General features: G+C 36.3%; 2 protein-coding genes across 3 annotated transcripts; one reads left to right on the top strand and one right to left on the bottom strand.

Moving 5' to 3' along the window:
- Positions 1–180: 180 nt before the first annotated feature.
- On the bottom strand, positions 181–12,336 carry LOC114519809 (FYVE, RhoGEF and PH domain-containing protein 4-like). The gene is made up of 13 exons (XM_028539986.1): positions 12,195–12,336; positions 9,027–9,205; positions 7,865–8,080; positions 6,024–6,142; positions 5,762–5,832; positions 4,966–5,097; positions 4,612–4,646; positions 3,546–3,646; positions 2,996–3,092; positions 2,526–2,614; positions 1,449–1,596; positions 674–1,003; positions 181–419 (listed from the first exon to the last, which is right to left on the bottom strand). The coding sequence occupies exons 1-13, from the start codon at positions 12,232–12,234 to the stop codon at positions 327–329; spliced, it is 1,650 nt and encodes a 549-aa protein (XP_028395787.1). The 5' UTR covers positions 12,235–12,336; the 3' UTR covers positions 181–326.
- Positions 12,337–19,933: 7,597 nt separating this feature from the next.
- Positions 19,934–27,415, top strand: LOC114519854 (tumor protein p53-inducible protein 11-like). Of its 2 annotated transcripts, none has more exons than XM_028540036.1 (8): positions 19,934–20,160; positions 23,238–23,313; positions 23,853–23,911; positions 24,492–24,540; positions 24,976–25,075; positions 25,397–25,448; positions 26,037–26,083; positions 26,913–27,415. In XM_028540036.1, exons 1-8 carry the CDS (start codon positions 20,135–20,137, stop codon positions 27,089–27,091), a joined length of 588 nt encoding a protein of 195 aa, XP_028395837.1. In that variant the 5' UTR covers positions 19,934–20,134; the 3' UTR covers positions 27,092–27,415. The 2 variants fall into 2 exon arrangements, with proteins under 2 accessions (XP_028395837.1, XP_028395836.1); XM_028540035.1 differs by lacking the exon at positions 19,934–20,160 and adding an exon at positions 20,577–21,177.

The raw sequence follows: 27,415 nt of genomic DNA, 5'->3' as shown, positions 1-27,415 counted from the left end.
CCATATTTGAAGCCTAAGTATAGAAATGCGGCTAAGTTTATAGAATGCAAACCAATTTTCCACGGTGCCGTTAGACTTTTGTTTAGGAATAAGGATTAAGATAATCTTATAATAGTAAATGATAGTAAATTCACAATTATGAAAATTAACCCAGAATAATTCTCTTATAAAATTGGCAACTCTTTTATTGACAGTTCAAAATACTACATGACGTTTAATGATAAAATAGATCTACATCTTTGATTCCGAGGAACAGAACATAAATAGATATTTATGAACGATTCATTGGCATATTTCTTGTATGATACAAAACGAAGTCAGTAAAGTTAAGACATTTTCTCAAAATTACTGCCGCAAGCAAATAACCATCCACCAATGCGAGCCTTCTTTCGTTTCTCGACATTACTTGACATTGAAATCTATAGAAATGGGGAAGTAGAAATGATGAATATAAGTTGGTTGCAGAGACCTTTGTACAATTATTTTGTATGCAACCCTTTTATTTGTCTTTCACTGGATGAGGCGCATTGCCATTGGAGGTTGGTGTGAGTATTCCCAAGGCAAGTGCGCCCTCTTAAAAACCCGGTATAATAGGGAATAACTGTTCATAAAATCGAGTGGGATGCGAGTTAAAATGCTGACTCTGAGCCTCAGTATCTGCTTTGCAACATACCGCGTCTGACTCGTCAAGTTTTCTTTTCATGCCTGAAACCTTAGCTTTCACATCGTCGAGGTTCTCTGCACCGTGATTATGATCCTGGGTGCTTGTAACCTCGGAGGACCGACCCCGGGTTTTGTTCTCCTTTTCTTCTCCTTCAAGAGAGTCGTGTAATGATTGCACAGATGACGTCTCAGACGATGATCGAGTCGCCAACCTTGAATACTCTCCATGTTTGTCTTTTGGTGGAGTATCGATGGTTCTTTGCAACTGGCTTGGTTCTCCAGTTTCGATCAGAAGTTCTTTATTCTTGTTTGGACTAAGGCAACCAAGTGGATATGATGGCTGGAATTATGACATTGCACACGTTAAATTGTATCGTGAATGACGCATAAACTCCTGTTAGATTGGGCTATTAAATAAGGGGTATGTAAAGGTTAGATTACTTGGATAGAGTGCTAATGTTTGTGAGTTCCACTGCGATTGGCTGGCTTAAGCGAATTGGCAAAGCTAGCCAATCACGAGGCATAAATTTGTTCACATGTTAAATAATGTGTTGATAAACTAATGGGTAAACGAAATTCCTGCTTGTTCAGATGACACAAAAAGAAAAAGATTCATGAAACCAAGGACAGGTAAGTTAAAGCTGTCCATGCACGTATTAAAAAATATTGGATTTCTCACCATATACCCAGAATGCAGCATTGGCCATAGGCACAGTACTCTTAACTATAGTATTTCTAACTATTATAGTATATTAAAATGTTATAGAAGCTATTATTGTATTTACATTTTTCATGGGACTTCTAATGCTGTTACCGCTGTCCTGTTTTCGTTCGTGATTCTTTCTTGCAGGCGCTCTTCTTATTCCTCTTCTTGAGTCATTACAAGCAGCTCGTCTTGGTTCTTGTGCAGGTTGACCTGAGTTTTGAGTAGAGCTAGAAAAAAATACATTAATAACAACAGTTGCGAGAGTGGACGCGTAGGCAGAGCAAGCCCCCCCCCCCCCGGTAAAATTTGGGCCCCACTTGAGAAAATGTTAATCATTGTCATGCCGTTAATAATACAGAAAGTGTGTATGTGATCCTGCCGATGGAGATTGTCCAACATCAATGGCACAGAATTCGTTACAGAATGTTTTGCATAAACTTTGTCTCAGGTCACAGTAGCGGCCTGACCCCATGCACCTGGGTTTTTGCTGGCTCCTCGTTTCTCAAATCCTGGCTACGACTCTGCCCCGCACTCCCCAGCCTAGAAAGGTTGCATGCAATTTAAATTTGGGGGGACAATCTACGAAATTTGGCTAATTTATTTTGAAAAATATTTTGGTGTGCTTGGAAAGTGTGACTTTGAGTGTCATCTGAGGCTCTGTCAGTATAGAACCTTATCTCATTTTTATATGTTTTCGAGCAACTGCAACCTCGTCTTAACAGCAGATCTTGCTCTTCCCACATCCCTCATTAATATTCAAGCACACATCTGAATAGACTAAGTGCTATCACACGCTCGACACTACGTTTATTCTACTACCCACCACGTTTATTCTACTACCCACCACGTTTATGCTACTACCCACCACGTTTATGCTACTACCCACCACGTTTATGCAGCCTACTACCCACCACGTTTATGCTAAATTCATTCATCAATAAAAAGGATTGATCCCGTAATGAGGTGAGGTATGGCTTATTGTCAATGTGACAATACATGCAAACGTTTCAAACAAAGCTGCTTCAGCTTCTACTTGGATAGCTCATGCCCTATTGACGCATGCATGAATACAAAGATTTTAATATTAAGTGATTGTGGGATATATGGATACGTTACGGCTATAATCATTAAATAATTAAAAATTAAATGCGCTTACTCGATGGTTTTTCTTATTTCATTCAGCCACGACTTTGCTTCGCCTTGCGACTTTGAGAAGAGTAACAATGATTTGTCTTGACACTCGATCTTAAGAAAAACAAAAACAGAATAAGCTTTTTAATGAAACGAGTTACACGGTTAGAATAAGACCCCAAAACATTTCTTTATTTTATGGACAGTGGTGTTTTTTAGATAAGCTGCGTCTATTTTCCGTATATGAGGGAGAATTGATATTTACAAATGGATGTAATTTGCTCGCCATGTTTCGACGGTTTTAAAAACTGCGCCGGAGAAAAAAAATCAAATGAATATAAAACGTATTTTAAATACGTTTAATTTTGATTTATACAAAATCGTGATAGTACCTACGTTATAATACTTGGTCTGTACAGTTAGTGACAGTTACCTGTTGAAATCTTATCATATAAAAATGTAAAGTCTAATATATATTTTCAGAAACGGACTTACAGAAAACAATGCTCCGCCTTCATTAGCATTACCATCACCCATCACTTCGTGAACTTTGCAATGCTGCAAAGGAAATACTTGCAAACACAGAAACGGCCTGTTCAAATAACAGAAATATATTTTAAGTGAGTTTAGTTAAAATCTAATGCAGTTTAACATAATATAACATTTATGGTACGCGCGTGCTGATTGGGCGAGAAGCGTGTTTCTATAACTGTATAGAAACACAGGACTTTTCCCACCGAAATTGACAAGCGAAGTAATTATTATTTCTTGTTCTCTCAAACTTCCACGCGTGTTTCTATAACTGCATGTATAGAAACACAGAAAATGTTTTCTACTTCTTAAATGGTAACTATAAGACAGATATTTTGAAGTATTAGGTCAACTGACTCAACCTCGTACCCGAATACTCCAAAAAATTTGGAGTCACGTGGGCAGCCTTTTCCAGGGCTTCCTCCTCTCCCTACGAGAATGCACTGGGTACGAGGTTAAGTTCACTGTAGATCCGGCAGCGTAGCTAGAGCTGTAATCCGCCACGACTACCAACCTGTTGCTTTCTTTCTCGTTATTTTTCTTTGAATAAATCAGGATATCAGAGAAAAGAAAGAATGTCCTCTCCTTGGCCGATCTCCAACCGCTCTTACCGACCTAAAAATATTGAATAAAAATACATTTAAATAACTACGTGTTGTCAACTCGACCACAAACTATGAGGCATGACTAGTACTATAGTTTTGATACATATTATACTGGGGCCGGTGCTATTTAACTACACTTTACATATAGTTAAATTCTAGTTAGCTCGGACATACATTTATTATATGTGTATAGAGATTTATGCACAGCAGAATGATGAAATAAAAATCGTATTTCACAGTGTAAATAAATTTCATGCAATTTGATTGGACGTACGATGTTTTTCACGTGTGAAAAAATGCCATATACGTCTTTTGATTGGACGTACGATATTCTTCACACGTGAAAAATTGTCGTATGTCATTTTGGCGGCAATTTGTTTACATTTTCTTTCAAGATGGCGTCGAATTATAGGAGTGAAATTCAAAACATAATTCTCATATTCAAGATATTTTTACATTCAGCACATTTTCAAATCTTTCGGAAAGAATATCTAACTGCTATTGAACAAAATTACAAAGAAACTGAACGGTAATAAATATGTTTTGATGGATAAAGTTCGATATTGTTGCTCGCTGTGTTTTTGTATATTAAAAGCGTGTCGTTGTCAAATTGATCTCTATACACATTTAATAAACAAATTACTTCATGGTTTGCTCGTTTGTACGGTTTTTATTATGCACTCGTTGCGAAGGATCGCAAACTCACTCGTTCGCTGCGCTCACTCGTTCGTATTGCGATCCTTCACGACTCGTGCATAAAAATCGTACGCACTCGCCAACCATGAAGTAATCTCTATATATATGACTCAGTCTGATTGGCCATGCAATTCTGCTAAACTAGCCTTTCATACAACTGGCCCCTGAAGGCGAAATCATAATTAAACCAAAAAACATTTTCCAGCACACTGCAGTAAAACACAAAACTGATCAAATATAAAGTCATAATCCGCGAAAATCAGCACAAATATGACAAACCTTCAAAAGCGTGCCTTCCTTTAGAAATACACGACCTAAAAAAGAAAAAGTAAAACGATAATAATCGTAAACAGCTTTACATGCATTCTTTTGTAAAATAGGCGTTTCTGTTAAACTAAAACTATACGTTCACAATCCATCTTATAGCTTCAATTTTGAGGGTTTTATTTTGGGAACCGGACAAAACCTGTGTAGACTAGTTTGACTACAATGAATCACACAATTCCATCCCCGTCTTAAAATTTCGACCTATACATGCAGTATTAGGATTATTTACTTGACGTTACTGGACGTGCAATACTTAACAATTGGTTGTGATTGTACCTACGTAGTCACGTGATTACTATCAGTTACCTGGCGCTAGTATCTTTGGCGCGCCTTCACGACTGAAGCTGTTTTGAATACTCAATATTTTCTGAAAGTTCTCATGATGACGAATATTCTCGTTGATATGAAGGGCAACCTTGCTTATTTGGTCGACAGCCTCTGCAGAAGATAAAATCGAAAGTTAATTTAGAAGAACTGGAACGTTATCTCTAAAGGCATTGACTGAGGGATTTGGCTAAATGGAGCGATTGATTTAATGGAGCGTCAGCGCACGGTGCTTAGAGATCTATGTGTATAATAGTTAAATTAACACAACTTTATATTTCCCAAATTACTGAGGCTTACACGATACAAGATTAGTTTTCATATCGGATTATCTACGGTGATTCAACATACAATTCATAATTTTGATATCGGATTTGTTTTATTTAATACGATACCGGATTGATTGAAAACACAAACAAAATGGCGGACAACGAAGGGCAATTAAACAAAAAGTTAAAAAATAAATATTCTCGTGGACAGACAGTGAAATAGAACATCTTTTGGAATCGGTAACCTTAATCCCGCCAAACATATTTTATACCAGATTGGAGCGATTGCACGGAAACAGGAATGTTCCGGATCATTTTTCATGTCATCTCCAGAGCGGAGTGATTTTTACTCCGTGGAGCGTGCCAGATTGCTGCATCCTCGTGTAACTGCAACGCCTGTCTAATATGGAAAGTATAATCCGGAACACTACTAATCCGGTATCGTTTAACTGAAGCCTGAGTAATTTGAACAAAACTGTATGGTGCGTGACTGCAGGATGTATAGATACCTTTCAACTTATTGAAATCTGTATGATCATCTGACGTTTTCCATAGCAAATTTTCCAGTAACATTTTGTATCTAAATACCAAAATAAAAGATTTATAATTCAAAGACTCATAATTCAAAACCACATGAGGATGATAAAATGGATACGTAGTATGTATAAGTAGTTTGTTAAAATTAGGAACTATAACAACGGTTCTGAAGGCATCTTTGAGTGAGGGGAAAAGTTTCAAAATTGCACTGAAATAAACTTGCATATACCGTACCTCGGTATTCTCTGAATAGGCGTTATCAACAGTGCATTCAACTTGAGGCCTTTAGCTTCTTCGAGATTTTCTTGCTTTTCCTTAAATGCTGCAAACTTTGGACATTTCTTCTCCCATTCCTTCAACAGATAATATAATTAATTAGCATCAAATGGCCCTGACAAAACAAGACTTGCTCGCGAGCAATACTGTAATGATGTGTATACATGTATTTACTCTGATATCTTAATTAAGGTATTGTTTGATCTTCATAATTTGTGTCATTCTAAAGGCCCGTTTATACTAATTGTACTTTTTGGTGCAGTATTATTGCTATCTTTTTCTTTTAATAGATGTGAACGAGTGAATTAGTAACGGAGTTAAATAGGAGCCCGTACACATCTCAGCGGTACACATCAGAGCATTTGTATCTTATTACTCGTTCACATCGATCAAAAAAAGAAAATCGCAGCAAAAATCGCAAGTTCATGTAAACGGGCCTTAAATAAAAAAAATCATACGCAAGTTATAAATATGCGGTTGATGGAGTAATATGTTTTAGAAGGTCCTATTTCATCCTACATATGGACCATCTCTGGTCTAGCTGTCATAGTTATATATCGCATGCACTAATTTTAGTCCGGGCAAGGTCAAGGCCCCAATAGAACAAGGCAGTCTTTACCAGCCATGTTAATAGTTATAAAGTCCAAAATCTGACCGAACTCTGGCATCTTAGCATGTGAACAACGTATGCAAACTTGTGTTACAGCCAATCGAATCTCCCCTCACGTGGATGGCCTCCTTTTTATGCAAGGATTTTGCCCGCTCCCCATGCATGCATTGGTCATTTGCAAGACCTCAGCCAATGCGTCCACAACGCCGGTCAAATATTTAAAGATCTTTTATCGAAAGGCAGCAATACGTATCTGCGTTTCAAAATAATTATAATAACCAAAAACTACAAAAATAAACCTCATCCACCTCCCCACAGCGAAGGACCGGCCGCTGCATGTGGCATCCGCATGTAAATATGCTGATACGTTATGTTCATTCATATGTTATCTCTAGATAGTCTATCGATATTCTTCTTGTAACTTGTAATGAATTGCAGTGATTAAACAATGGCACAGTCAGACAATATTTGAGTCGAGCTGACAGACCTGAACAGGGGTCCGCCTGTTATCTAGAGGTCCACCTGTTCCTCTAGAAAAACCTATAGTTTTTACATGCTCGGTCGGGTTTTGAGTGCTCTTACTGTCTCAGTATAACTAATGGTGGTCCCTAGAACATCAGGTATCAACTCACTGAATAACTGAGCCAGAGCTGGCTATCTGCACTTAGAGGTCTCTGTTTCTCTAGATTTAGGTTAATTAGAGCCTCTAGATCTTTTTTTTGAGCGCTTCCTGCCCAAATTATATATGCCACAAAAAGTCTCATTGTGTTGTTGCCTTGCTGAATTGCCAGACGTTCAAAACCCTTATAAAGAATCCCAACATATAAACTACATTAACTGTACAAAATATACAATACAATTATTATAGAACACATAGATCAGTACGTTGCATCACAAAGGCGTCGATTAATTCTTGATCATGCCGCAGGACCGATCAAATTTTTCTTAACTATTCCTTGTTTGAACTTGAGTCAGCCCCAATTTAAAATTGGTAACCTCAGAATAATTTATTTGTTGTTCTTACCGCTAATTAATAGAATCGATCAAAAAGAGATGAATCAGAGAACATTCTTTTACACATATATATACGTATGGTTTGAGAAATTGATCTAGACCAACATGCATGCAGTGATGCACGTAGCGAACTATTACCAGTTCTAGAGACGCAGATCTAAAACCCAAACCAAACCTTGATTGTGTTGAGAGCCTTCTCGAAGTTGTTGGCATATGTACTGTAAAGTCGCAGAAATGGGGCTAAGGCCAAGAATGCATCTCCAATACCCATGGTCTCCATATGAACTAAAAGTTCTCGATTAACATTCTGTATAGCCTCAATATTAGAGAATATCTCATTATGAATCTGATCTGGAAGGATGGACATTTCTCTCATTGGTGAAAGAAACAACTATAAAAATACAAAAATATTTGTCGTGTGCTTTGCTAACATTTTTCACAACGGGCCAGATGAGAAATACCAGCCCGCTCGCTGCAAAGCTCTTTAGCCAATGGACGATTTGCGCTTTAGACTAACTTTTAAGTAGAGGATTAACTAGAGGAAAATAAATCACCCCAGCTAAAAAGATCTTACTTAAATTAGTAAAACTGTCAAGTTTGGCTGCGAAATTTTGTTAAATACGGAAAATATAGCCATGCGAAGTTGGCAAATTTTGTATACTTCTGTATTACGTGCGGAAATGTGTAACTAATTTAGTTACAAACTTCCGGTGGTAATACAAAAGTATACAAAAATCGACAACTTCGCATGGCTATATTTTCCGTATTTTACAACAATTTGCAGTCAAACTTGGCACTTTTACTTATTTCAATAAGCTTTTTCAGAAAATGTCTTTTTTATCGCCGAGGTAAGAAATTAGTCTAAAGCGCAAGTCGTCCATTAGATTGTGACGTTATCACATGGGATAAATAGGTACATATAATAGCACAGAATAGCCATCAGAAGGACAAGTCCACTGTTTTTTGGGTAAGTGTGATTCGTCATGATTTCGATCGTCACTCGATCAGCTGCCAGCAGGTACCGTAAATAGAGGCAACCCCCCCTGCCAATGTTTAATTAGTGCGCCATTTTAAAAAAATGAAAGGGGGGCGATTGCCTCTATTTACGGTACTGCTCAATGACGAATCACACTTACGCAAAAACAATGGAGTAATGTCCTTCTGATAGGTATCCTAGCTGTAATAATAGCGTGCATAAGAACTCGTACCCTTGGGTGACACGTTTGGCATGTGGATTTAATAAATGGATATCAACCAATAAACTGGGCATAGTTATAAGGTTAAAAAAATAATTGCATGCATGATCTAACTGCAGACACTCTTTAATTGACACTTACTGTTGTGATAAGATTTAGGTGTTCTTGATAACTTTGTTCAGTAGAAAATATCTCATCAACAATTCTTCGCCTCTTTTTGCAACTCGTCTTTGATGATTTGAGGATATTACTAAGCTCATCTGTTAAAACTTGGCCGGCCTGTGAAACTTGTAGGGATAGAAAACGTTTTGCTGTCTGGACTGTTTAAAACAAAGAGAAAAAGAGGTATGTAAGTATATAATTTTTATAAATCATTACAATTGAAACATATTATAAAATAATAAAAAATGTATATTAAAATAAAGAGAAGGTTTATTAATAAAATTATTATTCAAAGTCAGGATGATCAACAGCATTATATGGATGAAACGAAGTAGCGAATGCTAGCCAGGCAACATTTGCTGCAATTTAATGCAGGCGAAATAACTTCTAAGATGTGAGGCCATGCAGAGGTTGGGTAAAAAGGTTAATTATGAGTCAATGCTCAGAGATAATAAACTTTTGTAAATATACAGGTTATTATATAAAAACTATTTCTCTGACCACTTCACAATCTAGTTGGTAAAATTATATTAGAGAATTATATCATATATGTCACAACTACAGTACCGTTCACGGGAAAGTTAACAATCCCGTGTGTAAAATGCCCACACTCAATACCAGTGGCGTAACTAGAACGATAATTGGGGGTGTGAATATTCATATATTCAGTTCTGCCCTACGGATTTCTTTTGTAATTGCAGTTGCTTACAATAGAAATTCTTCGGGCAGAACTGAATATATGAATATTCACCCCCCCAATTATCGTTCTAGTTACGCCCCTGCTCAATACTCTATTTGACCTGGCCTTCTGGTTCTCTAGCTCCCACTGTAATTTCTATTATGTACATGCAGATCTAGATCCTAGAATCCATTCAATTTAAGTTGTCATCTAGCTTTCACCAGAATTTTGCTTGCATATATATAGCTATAAAATTTGTTCTTGGTAATAAATTTTATAAAATGAATTTGAAATGAGACTATAGCAACTTATCATGGAGCTAGTTAACACTATGCAGAAGTATATAGGGGTATGTGATCATATGTGGCAGGGCTATAAGCAAACATATACGTACAGATGCCATTTTTTTGCATGAACATCCTATTGGCATGCATATATAAGAGTGTATATGCCTTTTTGTAAAATCTTACATTTTTTATATATAGGTATATTAATTGCTTTTTTCCAGGCTGTGCTGGCTTATAGGTTGTAATTATAATTAGTTTTAATTAGGATGAGATAATACATCATTTAGGTGCTCTTTCTGCATTTTCTATTTACAAATCAAACATTTCTTGTTTGATGAACACAATACTTCTGAATATAATAAACATAAAAATAGAAACCACAATGGTCCTGGATTTTTACAAAATATGTAGAAAATCCTGAAAAACATTACTGTATGCAGTAATGTGCCATATTATAAATTCTCTTGGAAATGTATGCGATTAGAAGTTAAAAAAGCCGATAAGAGCTACAATCCTGGTCAAAACATTGACAACACTCTGTGTTAATTGACACTACAGTCAGCAGTCGTGGGATTTATTTCAAAATTCTCCACCTTTCCTCCACAAATCGATGTTGAGTGATGTGTCATAACTCATTCAAGCATTTAGCATAGATTCAACATTGATTATACAGGGGGGTGAGGGGGGGGGGGGAAACGAAACAGAAATATTAATTGCGTAAAAAAGTTTGTAGATCTGAGCCTTCAATGTAGGTATAGTGTAGCTATTTTGGACTGTAAATAATTTAAATAATGCATGCAATTTAAAAATTAATAGAAAAAAAAACATTTCAGGTTGATCAGCTGGCTATACCTGAAACATATCATTATATAAAAATGCTACCTGACAAACTCTAGTACTTATATCATCAGCTCACAGGGTGATGTGAATTAATGCATGATTGACTGTTGCAAACAGGAAAATAACAGATGTATATGTAATTACATATATAAATTTTTCCAATCACCAAGTTGAGAAAATATCAAGTAAATCTTGATAAAATATCTATATACCTAAATATACCAGTAGTCACTGATAATTTTTAAAGGTAAATAACCACTGACAATTATTAAACATATAATATTTGACATATCAAATAAATGATTATACACCTTGTTTTATATAGTGTTATCCAAGATTTAATCAGTTTAAAAAGATTACACAATTAGGCTTTCTCACAATGATGTTTGTGGGTACTACTTTTAATTTTCTCAAATATGTTTACAAAATTATAACAACATTATTTAAGCAATTTTTTTAGAATCAACAGACCATTTTGAAGAATAACTCCAGCCTAAATTAAAGACAGCCGCCGTAACGAAGTCATATGCTCACAGTTTTGCTAAAAAGTACACTAAAAATGGCAGCATATTCGTCATTGTGAGAAAGGCTAACTGAAGCATATGATTTTTACACACTCACCACAACCCCTCATACCATTGGAGTTATCATATGATTGATATATACAATCTGAATCAATAAAAACATTTTACCCACCATTACCTCTAGTATTTAACGACTAAATATATATACTGTAGAGTCATGCACCCCCCATGCCATTGGAGTTATCATATGATTGATATATACAATCAATAAAAACATTTTACCCACCATTACCTCTAGTATTTAACGACTAAATATATATACTGTAGAGTCTGTATTTAATTAATGATCTACTAAACTGGAAATTCATCAATTTCAGGGTAAACTACAGTACATATAGTGCACATTTTTATGCAATTATAGTTTTTGAGCCTTTGAGGTTTATACAGGTAAGGTTGGAAGAGGACAATCTTTATATACACATAGTGCATGCATTTTCTCTTATAAATGAGAGCCGATTGAAGTTATTTGGCAGAATCCTGACTATAAACAGCAGTGTTTGTTAGGCTAATTAATTAAAATCGAAATCGACTTGAGAGAATAAGCAAGAAAGCTAAATACGCAGAAACCATATTCTTGAACTCCCAGCCTGTTTTTAATCCAATTCTTTGTACTTAAAAAACAGTATATTCACATGATTTACATCGAATTGTTGGATCATATTGGACATTCTATAGCATCATACATATATGAGTCTGAGACTCTGTCAGAGGCGGAGCATTTTTGAAATAAACACTGATCAACAAATGTAAAACTTACATTTTGGCCTTAGTGGACTGCCAAATGAATGTCGAGACATTTCCTTTGATTTCTCTTTGTCTTGAATCTTGACAATAGGAGTAAAAATATGGTTAAAAACAAGTTCTTTTCAAAGTTTTTGGTAAAATTGCAATTTTGAAATTTGAACTTTACCAGTTGTTGAGTATTCGACAAATTAGCCAATCACATGCCAGGTGGAGCAGTTGATATTTGCGTACAGCGGAAAACATGGTCTGTTGCAATACTTGATTTAGGAGGGGATTTTTTAAAAACTCGCGTAAAATGATTCCCTTCGTTTTCTTCAGAATTTTCAGTAAAGCATTTTTTTTGCAATATTCAAACTGTAGATCTATAACTAACAGTTAACGTCTTTTTAAGGAGGGTTATATATATATATATATAATTATATATTATATAATATATAATATATATATATATATAATATATATATATATATATATATTATATATATATATATATATATTATATATATACTTCTATTACATCTACAGTTTTATTTCGCAGTGCAGTATTTTGGCCGTCCCTGTAAACAAGGGGCGCAGGGCTTCTGCAAACTTGGGATCCGGGGCAAATTGCAACTTCGGCCCCACTCTGGCCGCCCTGATAACCCGTTCAGTTGCCAAGCCATAAAGTATGTTCTGGCGTTTTCCGACGATGAACAACGAGGGGCTGCATATAGCACACCATTCGAAATTCGCTTACCCGGGTGTAGAAACACCACAAAACTTAGCAAGCCAAACATATCATATCCGGGTTATGAGGTTGATTTGACCTGAAAGGAAAACTTTTTATACACACGTTTACACTGCAATCACGGAAATAATATACGTAGACTTTTCGTTGGACACGTTACATGACCACAGTAATTGTTAAAGATGTTGATTTAACGGTCAATAGCTGTTCCCCCCTTCCCTCTCACGCACAATGTTGATTGAAAAGACATCCCAATGTAATATCACGCACCTACCTACATTGTTCAAGGGGGGAAGGGGGTTATTTTATTATGTAATAGAGAAGTCTACGAATTAATTTCCATGATTACAGCCCAACCTCATGACTCCTCGACCACCGGATCGTTGCTCGAATCCATCGTAGTTTAGCCTTACTCATAGTGCTCAATATAATTATATATGTTATATGAAATTAATTAATCGAATGGTAATCCAGTTGAATATATAGTTCCTTAAAGTGACCCCAAAAAATGTTTGGTCTGTGGCTAGACGACCATCATTTTAGCTTCAAGTTGACTTTAATGGCAAAATTTATCGCTATATTCACATAGAGTTCCCCTGAGCTTTAATGAATAGCACTAACATACAAGCAAAAGCGTTAGTCTGGATACACAAAGTTGACACTATGTTTACAGATTCAATATGTGCATGTACGAATTATGAATTTGAAATATCAACTGCAATAGCAACTGCAGTGGCCGTTTCGACTGTAAAGAACATGAACTGCGAAACAAATAAAAGGGAGGGTGGTGGTGGTTGAGGAAGTGGTCGCGTTTAGGCCCGCCAATTGTTCCAGGACTAAAAAAATAACTTACGATTAGGTAGGAAAAATGGCATTATATTTGGTCCTGCCCCCCCCCCCCCTTCGTTCTAGATAATAATGTTAACGTGAAGATGGATAATATATGTTACATATATATTCTCCTTTTTAAATATTTTAGTATTGACCTACTAGTATATTTTACCGTTTCAAATCATATACAAAATTGCATCACGCTTTCTAATCGTGACGTCATAACTGAATGCTATGTAGTTTTGATATTTTTGTGTGGCATTTGCCTCGCTTTCGTGTTTTGCGCTTGCTTCGCCTGTCGGATTTTGTGTCGCGTCCTAATTTCACGTGCTTTCCGTATTTTGTTGTTGTTTAGGAGTTAGGACCAGGCAATTGGTCTTTCGTATTTACCTGTTCATTACGAAGTTGTAGGAATTGTATAGATTATTTTGATTTTGAAGTGTTTGAGACATCAGTGAGGATTCTTATCAAAGCATTTATCTTGCAGTGTTTTAACGATGAGGAATCCGATCACCGAACGCACTTGCTATAATCTTTGATGACTTCTAGTTTAATTTGTATTCTACGTTGTTATAGGGCGAGATTGACATTACCTTAATATTTGAACAAATATATTGAACGTGACTGACTTCATTAAAACACTGGCGAAATTTATGCCGGCTTTTTTTAAAGTTTTCATAATCTAAGACGACCCGGCTTCTTGCACAAGGCAGAATAAACGGGACAAAGGACCAATAATATAATTCCGAGAATTTGTCATTGGTTACAAAAGTCCTCTTTTTTGAATCTGTATAATATAATATTAATATTCTCCTGCACGGGACAGCTCTTTATGCAAATATGTTGCAGAAACCCTATATACATATGTTTCAACTGTTGTTTTGAAATATGAATGTAAATGAACATCTGTGTGGCACTTGATATCAAAACGGTTGGAAAGTGCCGGGCATATATACACTACACGCGTTCAACCGTTTGAGCAACGGCGGTGAAGCCTGAGTATATAGAAAGGTTTGCCTATATATTTCCTGAAACTCCTGTTAGCCAACCCAGTTCTGCAGTCGGTTAATTTTGCTTGTCGAAAAATCCATCACAAAAAAAAGGTAAGTGCGTCTTTCACTCATATAAGAGTCATGCAGCTGAGCCGGCTCAGACGGGCAATAATTTTTAACTGGCTCATTTATTATATTTAACGCAAAACGCTGTGTGTAAAATAAATGTAAAATTTCATTTGTTTTCGTTGTCTTCAGTTGCAGAAATCGAAACAAATGCAGAAGCGACAATAGACGTTCCTTTAGCGTTAAAATATAGCCGATTTAATGCTGTTGCTCGAATTTTCATTAAAATTAAGAGAATATAATTTATATTGCTTATTCGAAAACAAGCATTAGGTTGACAGTCGCATCAGCAAGCATCGCAAACATCGAGATGACATTCGCATCATCTCTGTAACCGTTCGATTACCTCGTTGATCGCTCAACGAAAAGGACCTATACTGCTGCATCTTAGGCAGTAAAACTGGGTTTTCAATGAAGTCTGAAAATAATTGCAGCTTATTGCAGTTATTAATATGTGTAATGATCAACGCCACACGACAAGTAATCTACAGAAGCAATCATTTTTTGAAAGCAAACACGTTCTCCAGCTTTCATTATTAACACAATTATTCATCATTATTTATTCTAGCAAAATCTCTCGTGCGTACCGGGGAAATAGATTGGTTTCATTATTTGGTTTAGTTCCATTCACACTTAGTTGACTCCTTACCCAATTCATGCAATTCCAAATTTCTCCTCCAAGAAAACCTGGAGCATATAAAATAGGGTTCGTATACATGCAGCTTGGGTACTCCTTGATTTTTAAATTAATCCCATACGAGTCCGCAATTTCATAGCTATTCGTAGACTATAAAGCATCGGCGCCTTCAAAATGACGATGGAATTAAATATCCTGAATATACAAGGTTGCCAAATGCATTTCCACAAAAAGAATAAGTGCAACAGCCGTATACAAGCTTGAGCCAATTTTTTTCATGTCATGTCGTTGAAACCCGTCGGTTTTTGTTTTACTCCGGGGCAGGCGGACTCTGGCGGGCCTGGAACGAAAAGTGTGAGTTACCTCATGCAGAGGGTTTCTCGTAATTTTTTAAGTCAATTTGAAGTCAAACTGGCACTTGTGCCCAATTTAAATTCTAATTGGTTCTAAATATGGCGAGCGATGTATCGTCCAAGTTCACACAGAGCTGGAGCAATCCAAGTTTACTGGCTGGAGCAATCGATTCCGGGTTATTTTTCGCCTTTGTCAACATTTTTAGTCATATATATGTAGTGCGAGGGGAGAGTCTGTTCACGACAAAGTTGTAAATTAATTGTCGTTCTTACGTGTAAAAAGTTCTTCAACTCGACGAAATCCAGTTTAGATGCCATGAAGTTTTTATGAATGATTTTTGGAACATTTTTCAACTTAGTTCGCATCGCGCTCACAAAGCAAAAAAATGCGCGAAATCCAGCCGCGAAAAAACGGGAATTTGATTAATTTAAACTTAGTGCTAAGAATTACCATATTACCTTATAGGAAGAAAATGGCAAATTCAGATCAAGATGTACACGCCAGACGAAATTCTTGGAAAGATCGACTATATCGAAATTTGATTCATAACTCATATGAAGAGTTTACCAGAAAGTAAGTAGGTTGATAGTAAAACCGAAAACTTGAAAGTAAAAGGGTTTCCGGCCTGCACAGACGCTTTGAATCAGTAGGAATCATATACGGATGAAACATGCAGACTGTAGTCCATAATTATATTGTACAATCTGCAGACATGCCTGCATGTTTCGGCGTACAAACGCCTCATCGCACGTTTTCTCTGAGCAACCGCGCGTGGTTGACCACGGGGCCATACATCTACGTGTTAGACATGCGCAAAGCGTAGTAGGGCCAGAGTGGCTGAAAAGACCTAAAGGGAAGTGAGCTTTTCCATTATAGCAAAGTAGCACCTAGCTTTGCCAGAATGCGCAACAACACTGAAGTGAATTAGCACAATCTGCAGACATGCATATATCCATGTTTCCGCGTTCGACGTACGCCTCCGGCGTGCACAGCTTGGTAAATCATACACCATTTAGTATATACGGTGTTAAATTTATGGATAATCAGTGGGTATGGAGTCAGGTTATAGGATAACCAGTAGATATTAGGGAGCTATAGTCGTGTGATCAGGATTTAAATAACTATGTATTTGAAAATATTATAGCACAAGAGTTTCATCCAGTGGCGTACAGGAGACGATAATTGGGGGGGTTGGCGGCGCACATATTTATATATTCATGTTGTGAACGATTAATTTCTTTTCAGATCCATTGTCTTTCCTTGTCTGTTAACATGAGTATATGAATATGTGCCCCCCCCCCCAATTATCATCTCCCGTACGCCAATGGTTTCATCAATTGCATGATTTGATACTTGAGCTGGCGTATGATACTTTTGATTGTCTGAGTGATGACAGAGTTAAAAACATCACCTTGAAGAATCTTACTAGGAGATTTTTCATCAATTGAAGACGAACAACAGGAATAAATTTTTATAAATATCAATTCGTTAATTGAATTAAGGTTTTAATATCAGAAATTAATTATTATTTTTTTTCCAGCTGCAATAAATAAAATAGGTACGCGATGCGTACTACAGGCCGTAGAAATTCTCTTATACTCAATATTGTGTGCCGAGTAAAAACATTTTCTATACCTATAAACTACGCAACACAATGTCACAACATGTCCGCTTGCAGGCACGCGCGTCTCTTCATGACCTCGTTCATGTTCCAATACCGACAACGTGCACATGCGATCCCCTAGGGCTACTAACGTACTACAATTACCATGTCTGTTTGCATTCCGTATAATGCTATGAAATTTAGTTATATTAGGCAAGCGGTCATACGGGACTCATACCCGTCTTATTTTGTCCTGTATAGTGCTAATTTATAAAGAACGGTTCAGCAAGGCTTTACATTGCTGCGTTAATTCACATTGCATGCCCACAATAGTGTCCAGTGCATGAATATTGCTAATTTTTCAACTAATTGGTTATTTCCAACTCTTAAGAGGGCTCTCTATACCCATCCATCGATCCATGTCACAAAGGCTAAGTCGCCTATCCGGCGTGTTGTACAAATTGAAAGTACCAAGATGACGCCTGTTCATGTTTTTAATATTTTACGATTTTTACCGAAACAATTGTGGGCCAGTATAAGGGCACATTTATTCAGGGCACCAAGATTATTCAGTGCGTGAGTTGAATTTCGAAACAGCTTAAAGTGCGCAATTCATGATAATTATTTAAATCGATGTTTCTAACTGTTCGCACATACTTGAGAAAAAGAAACATTGAGATCTTCAGGATCTTCTCAGCACTAAATGATTCATCCATTCACGCTTTTTAGTGATTATTTATACCCATGTGCTTTCGTTACAAAATAATCGGATTTCGTTTGTGGGAAGCCCAGTTGAGGTTTGAAAACTCTTGAATTCCATGCAGTTCTTTGAACGAGCAAGGTTTGCGTCTTTAAAGCCAGGGGCCAGTTAATTGTTCAAAGCTGGGTTATCTCTGAACCCTGCGCTAAATTTTAATCCACTGTTTTGGTTTAAATGCTGTGGCACCAACAGTCTCGATAGTCCTATGAGCAAACCGGCTTCGCTAATCTAACTTATTATTTGTACTACTACATCAAGAAACAAACAGCTTCATTTAGTCATCCATATTCCGGCTTAGATTTTTGTTGGAGAAAAACGAGACGTAAACAATAATAATGCAAACTATAACAGTCGTGTAAGAATTTCCGAATCAAAACAATTTTTTCCCGAATCATTCCTTATAAGTATGTATCTAATTGACAAGGCGCAATAAATTATAAGTAATTAGGCATTTGCTCATCAGGCATACATGGTTCGAATATCACATCTCTGTATCGCTGAATTGATTAATAATGGAATGTTCTAGTGCAGTATTTGAAATATTGTCACACTGAGTGTGAACAGAACTGTTTTGCGATTACTCCGTTATTTCCTCAAAATCTGAGGGTTAACCAGCCCCTATTTTCCCACTAGCGTTACAGCCATGCTTGTGTTTCAAACAAGATCTCTGTAACAGTAAACTCGATCGCTATCAGTCATTATCTCCTTATGCGAGACGGATGCGTGGGTGACTCGCGCGATGTCCACGCGAAGATCGGACGACGTACTTGGGACAATGAAGTCCTAATGATTATAGCTACTCTTGAGGATTATTGTGAATTAAGGTTGTGTGATTTTTTTTTTAACAAAATATCTGATCAAGCATAATCGCGTTTGATCGCAAATGCCCATATACGTGTGTAACTGATACAGAAAGGAGACAAATATTTAATGAATAAAAAAAGTTAACTTTGTTTGCCCATGTTTTATGCATCTCCTTAAGACAAGAAGCGGCAGTATAGTGTCACTTAGGAAAAAAAATCTACAACAAAGCAGTGTAGAGTTTGTCGACCAGAATGGAGAATTTTTCATGACTTTTAATTACATTTTGACTTATGGCTAAAAACAGAAGTTCAACCAGTAACTAGAATGATTCCGGAACTGATGCTGTTTTGAAAATCCTGTCTCGGGGTTATCCCGAAACGATTTTTCAGGGGGAATTAGGGCCTTTCTGCAGACTGTTCACCGAAACATGCCTGTTTCTTCGTCACAAAGGTGTTTTGTCTGGAACCGTGGAATAACATATCTCCCGACTGATCAAAACTGATAGATTTCCTTTTGTAAACAATGATTCGTTCCAGTTTCCCCCATCGCACACCCCATATGATAACCTGAAGATTACTGATGAAGATCTCTAACTTTTGACGTTTTATTATAATTCATGAGATCGTCACTTGATGTTGTTTTGGTAGCATGCTAACTGATAAAAACAATATTTATGCATATATTAAGACAATCTCTTCTTTCATGGATATTGCTGGTTTAATAAGAATTCTTTAGTTTCAATTATCATGTAAAATATTTATGCAAAGATGCAAAGTAGACTGGATATGAAATCAGATGATGTTTTATCATCTTCAGCTAATAGAGCTTAGCGACCAATAGGAAGCAATTGCATGCTAAAATTAAGTGTCAAATCTCGAGACTTGAATGGCATCAGTGGATTCACTCACAAACGACATGCCATGGCGATAGCAAACAGTGGCTTTCATTATAAAATTGAAACATAGTAATAGTGAACGATAGTAACTCTGATTCATACGTGTTTACACATTCGTACATGATATAAAGAGACTGTATATGCTTGTAGCTCGCGGTAGACTGTCTTCACACTTGCGGTGGCGAGTATATAAAATCTTCAGCTATAATTAATACGAATATACCATGAGTTCACGAATGGGCTTTCACAAGTAAGTTGGTTTACTTTCATATAATCAATATATAATTTATATATATACACAAACCTCCAGCGCGAACAAATCTTAATAAGATAGCATCTGGTTTTTAAAGCGAAGTCCTCAGACTGATATTCATAAATAAAGTACGGCGAGATCGATGCTATTATTGCTATAAACGCCAGCATTTTTCTCACAGTATTGAATCAGTAAACATATCGGTATTTGTGTTGTGTAGATACTAAAATATATCCTCTGCCTCATTGGCATTGCACAGGAGTGTATATCTGAGTGTTATATATTCTAAAAAAATCAGTATCATATACTTCGGCAGATCAAATGCCGTATAATTAATTACACTGCCCATGGGATTGGGCAAGAAATATGATAACATTCGTCGAGTGTTGCACAACGTAATTGTACGTATGTAAACTAGATTAATCCTGTCTGTATAAAACATCACCTTTCGACTAACATGCATGCAAATGAGTCGTATACAGGCACGATATTCGTCTGAAACTACACTGTCTATGTTAACAACTTTCACATACTTTAAAGGCCGGTAGATATATCAAATTTCATATCGTACGCTATACTGCATCAACATTTTGTTGCTCTGTGCGAGTCTCGTCTAGTCAAATGGCCTTGGATACCGAAATTGCCATATCGATTTAGCATGCGAAGACACATACGATGCGTGTAATTTTTGCGACACCCGCCCACACAACATTGATTAAACGACAATGAAATATGTTTACTTTTGAACGCCTAAAAGTGCTCTCTATCAAAACACGAAAGCTTTGAACAAATTTGGAGTTCATGCTGACCGCACTCGAGTTTGAAAACAAACACTTCCTGCGTTGCAAGGTAGTACTGAATAACAACCTCATATATAAGGTAGCCAGAAATCTTTGTTGTCATGGATGGAAAACAGAGTTTGATGTCAGATAACACATCTGAGCTATCGGCCGAAAAGTCCCATTCGGTCAATCATCTAGGAATACCCTCTAGTTACAACAGAGGTGTAAGAAAGTAAGTTGATATTTTTCGAATATTATTTTGCTCTTTTGACCTGTGTTTACATATCGCCTTTCGGACAAACTAAATGCCCTCAATTTTCATCATTTTTGTTGCCTGAAATTGCAAGAATAGTCTATCTTTAACTTGATGTTTGGGAACATTTGTTTACTATGCGACATAATGAAAATGTCGCGTGAATATAAAGTTACGGTGTTGAGGTTTCTGCCTGTATATATGCCTTTTATGGTTGGTGCAAATTTTTGAAACCATTGTGTGATATTGACGTCTTTATGCTGTATGTATGTCAGTTTAACTGCAGTGTATCTCTGCATGTAGCACAGTGGGACATGTTCGTGACAATTCATAGCCCTGGGAGCCATAAAATTGCGTTTGGGTGTTCGAATACCGAATTCTCGTCATGCTTAACTGCACATTTATTACTGTTTTGCGTTCTTTACTCTAACATCAGAATTTCGTACTATAATATCAAATTTGAGATCGGTATCTCGAAGGAAATTTTGTGATTAGCAGGGAAAGCATCTGTAATTATCGTATCAGTATTAAATATAGTCATAATATACGACATTGTCCTCTGCAGGTGTTTCAATATTGCCGATTTGCCGTCACAAGGAACGCTGGGATAGATTAATTATATGTAACCATTGTTGTAGACGTCCTATAGGAAAGTAAGAGGTTTACACAGAAGTCTTAAAAGACAATTATATATTAGGCTATTAGTATATTAGGCTATTAGTTTAAGACTGTACATTTGAAACTTTTCCCTTGAACAAAATATTGCTCGCATACACTCGAACGTAATGCTTATTCAATATGTTGCATAATGCTAATTTCAGGTCAACGGCTGAATATAGTTTGCACTTTACTTCATAAGATTATGCATGCAACGCTTACGAAAAACACTACTAAACACCGCATTTAAAATAAGACAAACATCAATTCGACTAAATATGTCCAGAAAAATTCTTCTTGTTGACGTTTTGACTAACAACAGTCATGACGAAATACATAAACGAAAACAGAAAGTTGGAATTTAAATCACAGGCACAGGAATGATAATAGTCAGATGAAACAATACAAAGATATTTTATACTCTTTAGATACCAGGCCAGGGCCAGTTGTTCAACGGCTGAACATAGTTTACTTCATGATCATAAGATTATGCATGCCCTAAAATTCTTCTGGTCAGTGTAGTTTCCTTAAGGTTTTCACTGACAAGTTTTGAACAGCTATGACGAAATACGTAAACGAAAACAGAAAGTTGGAATTTAATCCACAGGAATGATAATAGTCAGATGAAACAATAGAGAGAATACGGTGATAATTGTATACTCTTTATAGATACCGATGCAGCTACCCAAAGTGCGTATACCTCGAGGAATGCGGAGAAATACGCTTATTCAGTCATTTTGCGAATTCCTTTCTGACGTTCAGAAGCAATAATTTATGTTTTTGGCTAAGTTTAATGATAATCACATACCCGCTACTATATACATATATAATCTGTTGTTTATCTTACACCTCCACTCAAAATGTTGACATAACAAGCACGCTCATAACCGACGGTATTTGAAATTGTAGACAATTAATGTCCCCATACTCGAGCCTTATTATACTCAGCGGTTTTTAAATATTTGGTTTATCAAAAAACTGCAAACTCTTTTGAAATCAGATATTTTCATAATTCAGCACTGATTGATCCTATAAAAGTGCGTAAAACAATGCCTGGTGATGTCGAAGACTCGAAGTTCGTGCTGTGAGAATTTGTGTGGCTATTTACACGAAAAGGAAGAAAAACGTGTTTTCAAATTCCAGATTTGCACTTGTTGATTTTTAAACATCCAGCAATAATTATTAGTTCAGAAATTGAACGGTTAGAATGCAACCGTGTGACAATCCAGTTGCTTGGAAATCAGTTATCTCACTTACCCTTATAATGAGCTGAAATAGATGGCTCTGAAACAGTTTTAAAAAAAAACATTGTATAATTGGTTCACCTTGACGAATAATTGAAGAATATTTTGAACTTTCCTAACAATGTTTTTTTTATCTAGACGAAGTTTTGATGATGCACAGAGTCGTCTGAAATCACGAAAAATTCTTGGCTTGGGTGGAAAAGAATCATCCAAGGTTTACAGGAGCTATAATATTGTTTTATATCACTCCATTTCAATGCATTCAAAAGCATTCTGTTATTCACATAATAGTCTGTGTGTTGGTGAACGTCCTCAATGGCATTTTTGCTAGAATTTTCCACAAATTATTCCAACTTTTTAAACGTCAAGTGTGAAGTGATAGGCCAGCATACATGTATAGGCTACTTCATCTAAATAATATCGTTTTTAAAAATTTTTTCAATGTGAAGACAACCCAGGTGGAAGCTAGCCAGATTTTTTAATCGTTCACCTTTTCACCGTTAAAGAGAGGGATGAAATAGGATAGGCTTGTGTGTTTGGATGGTTTGATCCAAACACGCTGGAATGTCGTGAGAGTTAAGAAAAGCGCGCGCGACACAAGCTAAATGCGAGGGATTTTGGGAGCTTTTCTTAACAACAACAACAACAACAAGTTTCCGTGTTACAATAAGATGTTTATTGAAAAGGGGATAATTTTTTTTTATTAATCTCAGTCCAAAGAAAAGATAACGATGCTGTCCATTATTTCTTTAGGTACTTCAAGTATTAGGAAATTGTGAGCACTTAGAAACAAAGTTGCCAATTGGATTGAGGTAATAAAATTATATCTTGCATTGATTTGTGATCACTGATCGGACGATACACTGGATAGACAACTATGCCAACTATAAGATTAATCATTGAACTTTGGAGAGCAGCCAAACTGAATTCAAACTTGAAATGTTGAAATATTGAACTTTCCGGCACCCTGAACCGAGTAAATTACTACCTTATGAGCGTCCCCACCAGCAAGCGCCCTTTAGATTAATATAACAACCGCCCCAAGCATTTATCGCCCAAATCTTGTTCAGGACGCTCTCGATTGAATGGCTTATTAAATAACGCACGTGGGGCAGATGTATCACCGTTGATATATTCCGTATAAGAAAACGTCTCTCCCCTTCTTGTAAAGATAAAGCCTTATCAGCGAACTAAGTTGCTTTAAATATGTACAAATACTCTAGACATAGGAGCATTTATATTTTTCTAAATGTGGTATAAATGTGAAAATACGCACGGAGCTTTTTTTCATCTGTGACACTAGAGCCCAAAACGCGCCAGCTCCTGCCCCCCCCCCCCAACATCTTGTACGTACAGTTTTTATGATAATGAATATATGAATTGCACTTTTAGCCTATGGCTCACTTTCTCTTCGCTAATGTTTCTTGCAATGGCCCTTCTGGTGAGTGCTTTTATCTGTTGCATGCATTCATTCTGCAGAATGCAGATGCTTCAAAGAATATCAACACATTGTAGAAGTGGCAAAGGATTACTTGTTGAGTGTTGAAGTTTCAAATGGATTAAGAATTATTTGCTGAAAAATCGACTCTCGATTACATTGGAAACTTAATTGAATGTTGCCTTGACCTAAACCTCTGCACATGTACATAGACAGGCGCCTTAGCTTGCAAAATCTTCTTAAAATTTGATTCTTTCGTGATAAAGGCCGGATTGGTCGATTTAATATGAGCAAAGAAGGCCGCTAAAATGTTTTTTCGAAAAGTTATACGTTATCTCCTACATTAGTAATGTTATTGTGACGATTTCTTTCATTACTCTTTTTATCGGATTGCTGAATAACAAATCCTGACGTGTGAATATTTTTGTTTGATTTCAGTGCATCCTGTTATTTAAACCATTTTCATATTTACTGGGTGTTGATCATTCTCCCCGCATAAATGTGATGGAAGTCAGACTGTTGGGAGCTACATTCGCTGGTAATTATTGAATATAGATCAGTAAACACCCCCCCCCCCTATTAGGCAGTCTAGCTACGGCCCTGTTCACGCCCCTTTCAACTGCGACTTGCAATGCAAATTAGTTTTATGTGAAATTCGGTCGGCTCGTTGAGCTTCATTTATCTATGCAAATTGTGCTCAAAATTAATTCGTGTGACAAGGTCTGAACGGATGTTGGAACTTTAGATAACTGATAGCCAGTTCTGCAACAGCATATAAAAACCTGTACAGATTGGTTGTTAATGCCGAAGTTCAATATATTCAGTGCAATTACAATTAATGTTTTTTATATATCTTTAGGTTTATCTGGTCTGACTTGGTTGACAAATGCAACTTCTTACTTTGTGCTAAGGTAATATTCTGAGACGTGTGGGTGATAAAAAGCCACATATAGGGATATTTGTCATAAAATTTTAATATTTTGGGAAGGCAGAACGAGTCAAAACAATTCTGCTCATGACGTCATGTGTTGATTTGATAGGCGTAGTTTCGTAGATTGTGTAACTTTTCTTCGACACAATTCTCAGTATAGTTATGTGTCTAATATCCTTCATAATGGATACAACAGTCTCGTATATAAAAATAGTTTGATTATCAATAATTCCAATCTAACCAAACCATAATTTATCATCTTGAGAAATTCAAATTACAAGTTTGAACACAGTGGTTTGAATGACAATCAATCAATCAAATAATTTATTCAAGATACAATGGTACATCTTAACTAGTGAGACCAACGTTCTTGCAGGAGAACCATGAGGTTAACCCTCTCCAAGTGGTTCCCCTTCAATACAATATTGAATCAATATTGTTCAATACAAGCCTAGTCTGATATAAACTCCTTAAAGTTTAGTCTGGTTTAAACGAAGTTTTCATTCCGCACCTCATACATGATACTTAACTCATTTAATATTTTGTAGTAATATAGTATTTTTTCTAGGAATGTTCTATTAACACATTTGGTTTACTTTGGAATAGCAGCTTTGGGTATGGAGAGGTTTTTCTGTCCATTTTAACTTTCAGATAATTTTCATAATTCAGTTTTGATCTGCAGGGTGTTTAAACGTCAACAGACTTTACGCAGGATATATTCAATTTAATCATTTTTACTTCTTAAGGTCGACACTGACCGGACGCGAATTTTCAACGTTTTTAATTTTTCAAAATCAAATAAATTTTAAACTATCATAATATTCTTGTAGATTACATAACAATAAAACATTTTGACTCCTCTAGCGTCCATAATTTCCAAATTTTACTTCCAGAATTTAATTTATATGCTTCTGAAAACTCAAAATTCGCGTCGCGTTGCCGCATCGCGTCCGGTCTGTGTCGACCTTTATGAAGTATATATGAAAGCGAAGTTATTTAGTTTGCCAATGATACCTTTCTTCAGTCTATAACAGCAAGACATGATCAAAATGAAAATGAAATTATTGAAAATGAAATTGAAATGAAAATTAGTGATCGAAATGAAATTTACCTGATTGATAATAAAACGAAGCAAATTTATTAAAAGCTTCGATGAGTGTATATGTGCCAATATATGTGTGTATGTGTCAAAAAAAGAAAGTCAAATTGCAGTAAACGTTGCCAGTATGAAAGGCATTCATTAATAATTTATGTTTTGAATCACCCTAAATCACTAAACTATATGTTGGATCGTACGCAGTAGCGTAGCCATGCAGCCTGACGATAGCGGGAGAAATCGTCAGGCTGGCTGCGCTACTGATCGTACGAACATATTAACTGCATGTATCAGTTGATATTTTATCGTAAGCTTTTTAACAACCCATTGTTTATTCTTTCTCTTTAGTATTCACCCGCGAACTTTACGTAGAGTACAACAAATACATCGGGTTGTCGTTGATCTTCCACGTCGCAATTTTTTTCGTAACACTTGCTTACGTCATCATGTTACAACGAGTGAATCAACCAGTTCCTGACAAACCGGTCAGTTTTGCTGACTCAGATGATGGCGAAGCATTTAATTGAGAACTTACACAGCAAATGGAATGGTTGTAAATTTTCTTTCATCATGCGTTCGCAAGGTGGATAGAATAATTGGGAACTTGACCGCCATCTAAATGATTTCGATATTACTAGGATATGTATATGTATATTTGTAATGGTACGGTCAGCCATATCTCATACCTTTTGTTTAAAGGAAACAAACGACTTTCGAGTGACTAAAAAGATTGCAAGGATTTGATACATACTAAGAAAGAGGAGGTAGCCATGATCTCATGGTTCCAGAATATCCAAAATTTTTAGAATACTTAGAAAGCTTGTGTATTTGTTTTTGTTGCCGCGTTTAAT

The sequence above is a fragment of the Dendronephthya gigantea genome, unplaced genomic scaffold (assembly GCF_004324835.1).
Source record: "Dendronephthya gigantea isolate DGI-Jeju-01 unplaced genomic scaffold, DenGig_1.0 000014F, whole genome shotgun sequence".
Classification (NCBI taxonomy): Eukaryota; Metazoa; Cnidaria; class Anthozoa; order Malacalcyonacea; family Nephtheidae; genus Dendronephthya; species Dendronephthya gigantea.
Note: the sequence above shows the minus strand (reverse complement) of the source record. Positions and strands in the feature narration are given on the sequence as shown.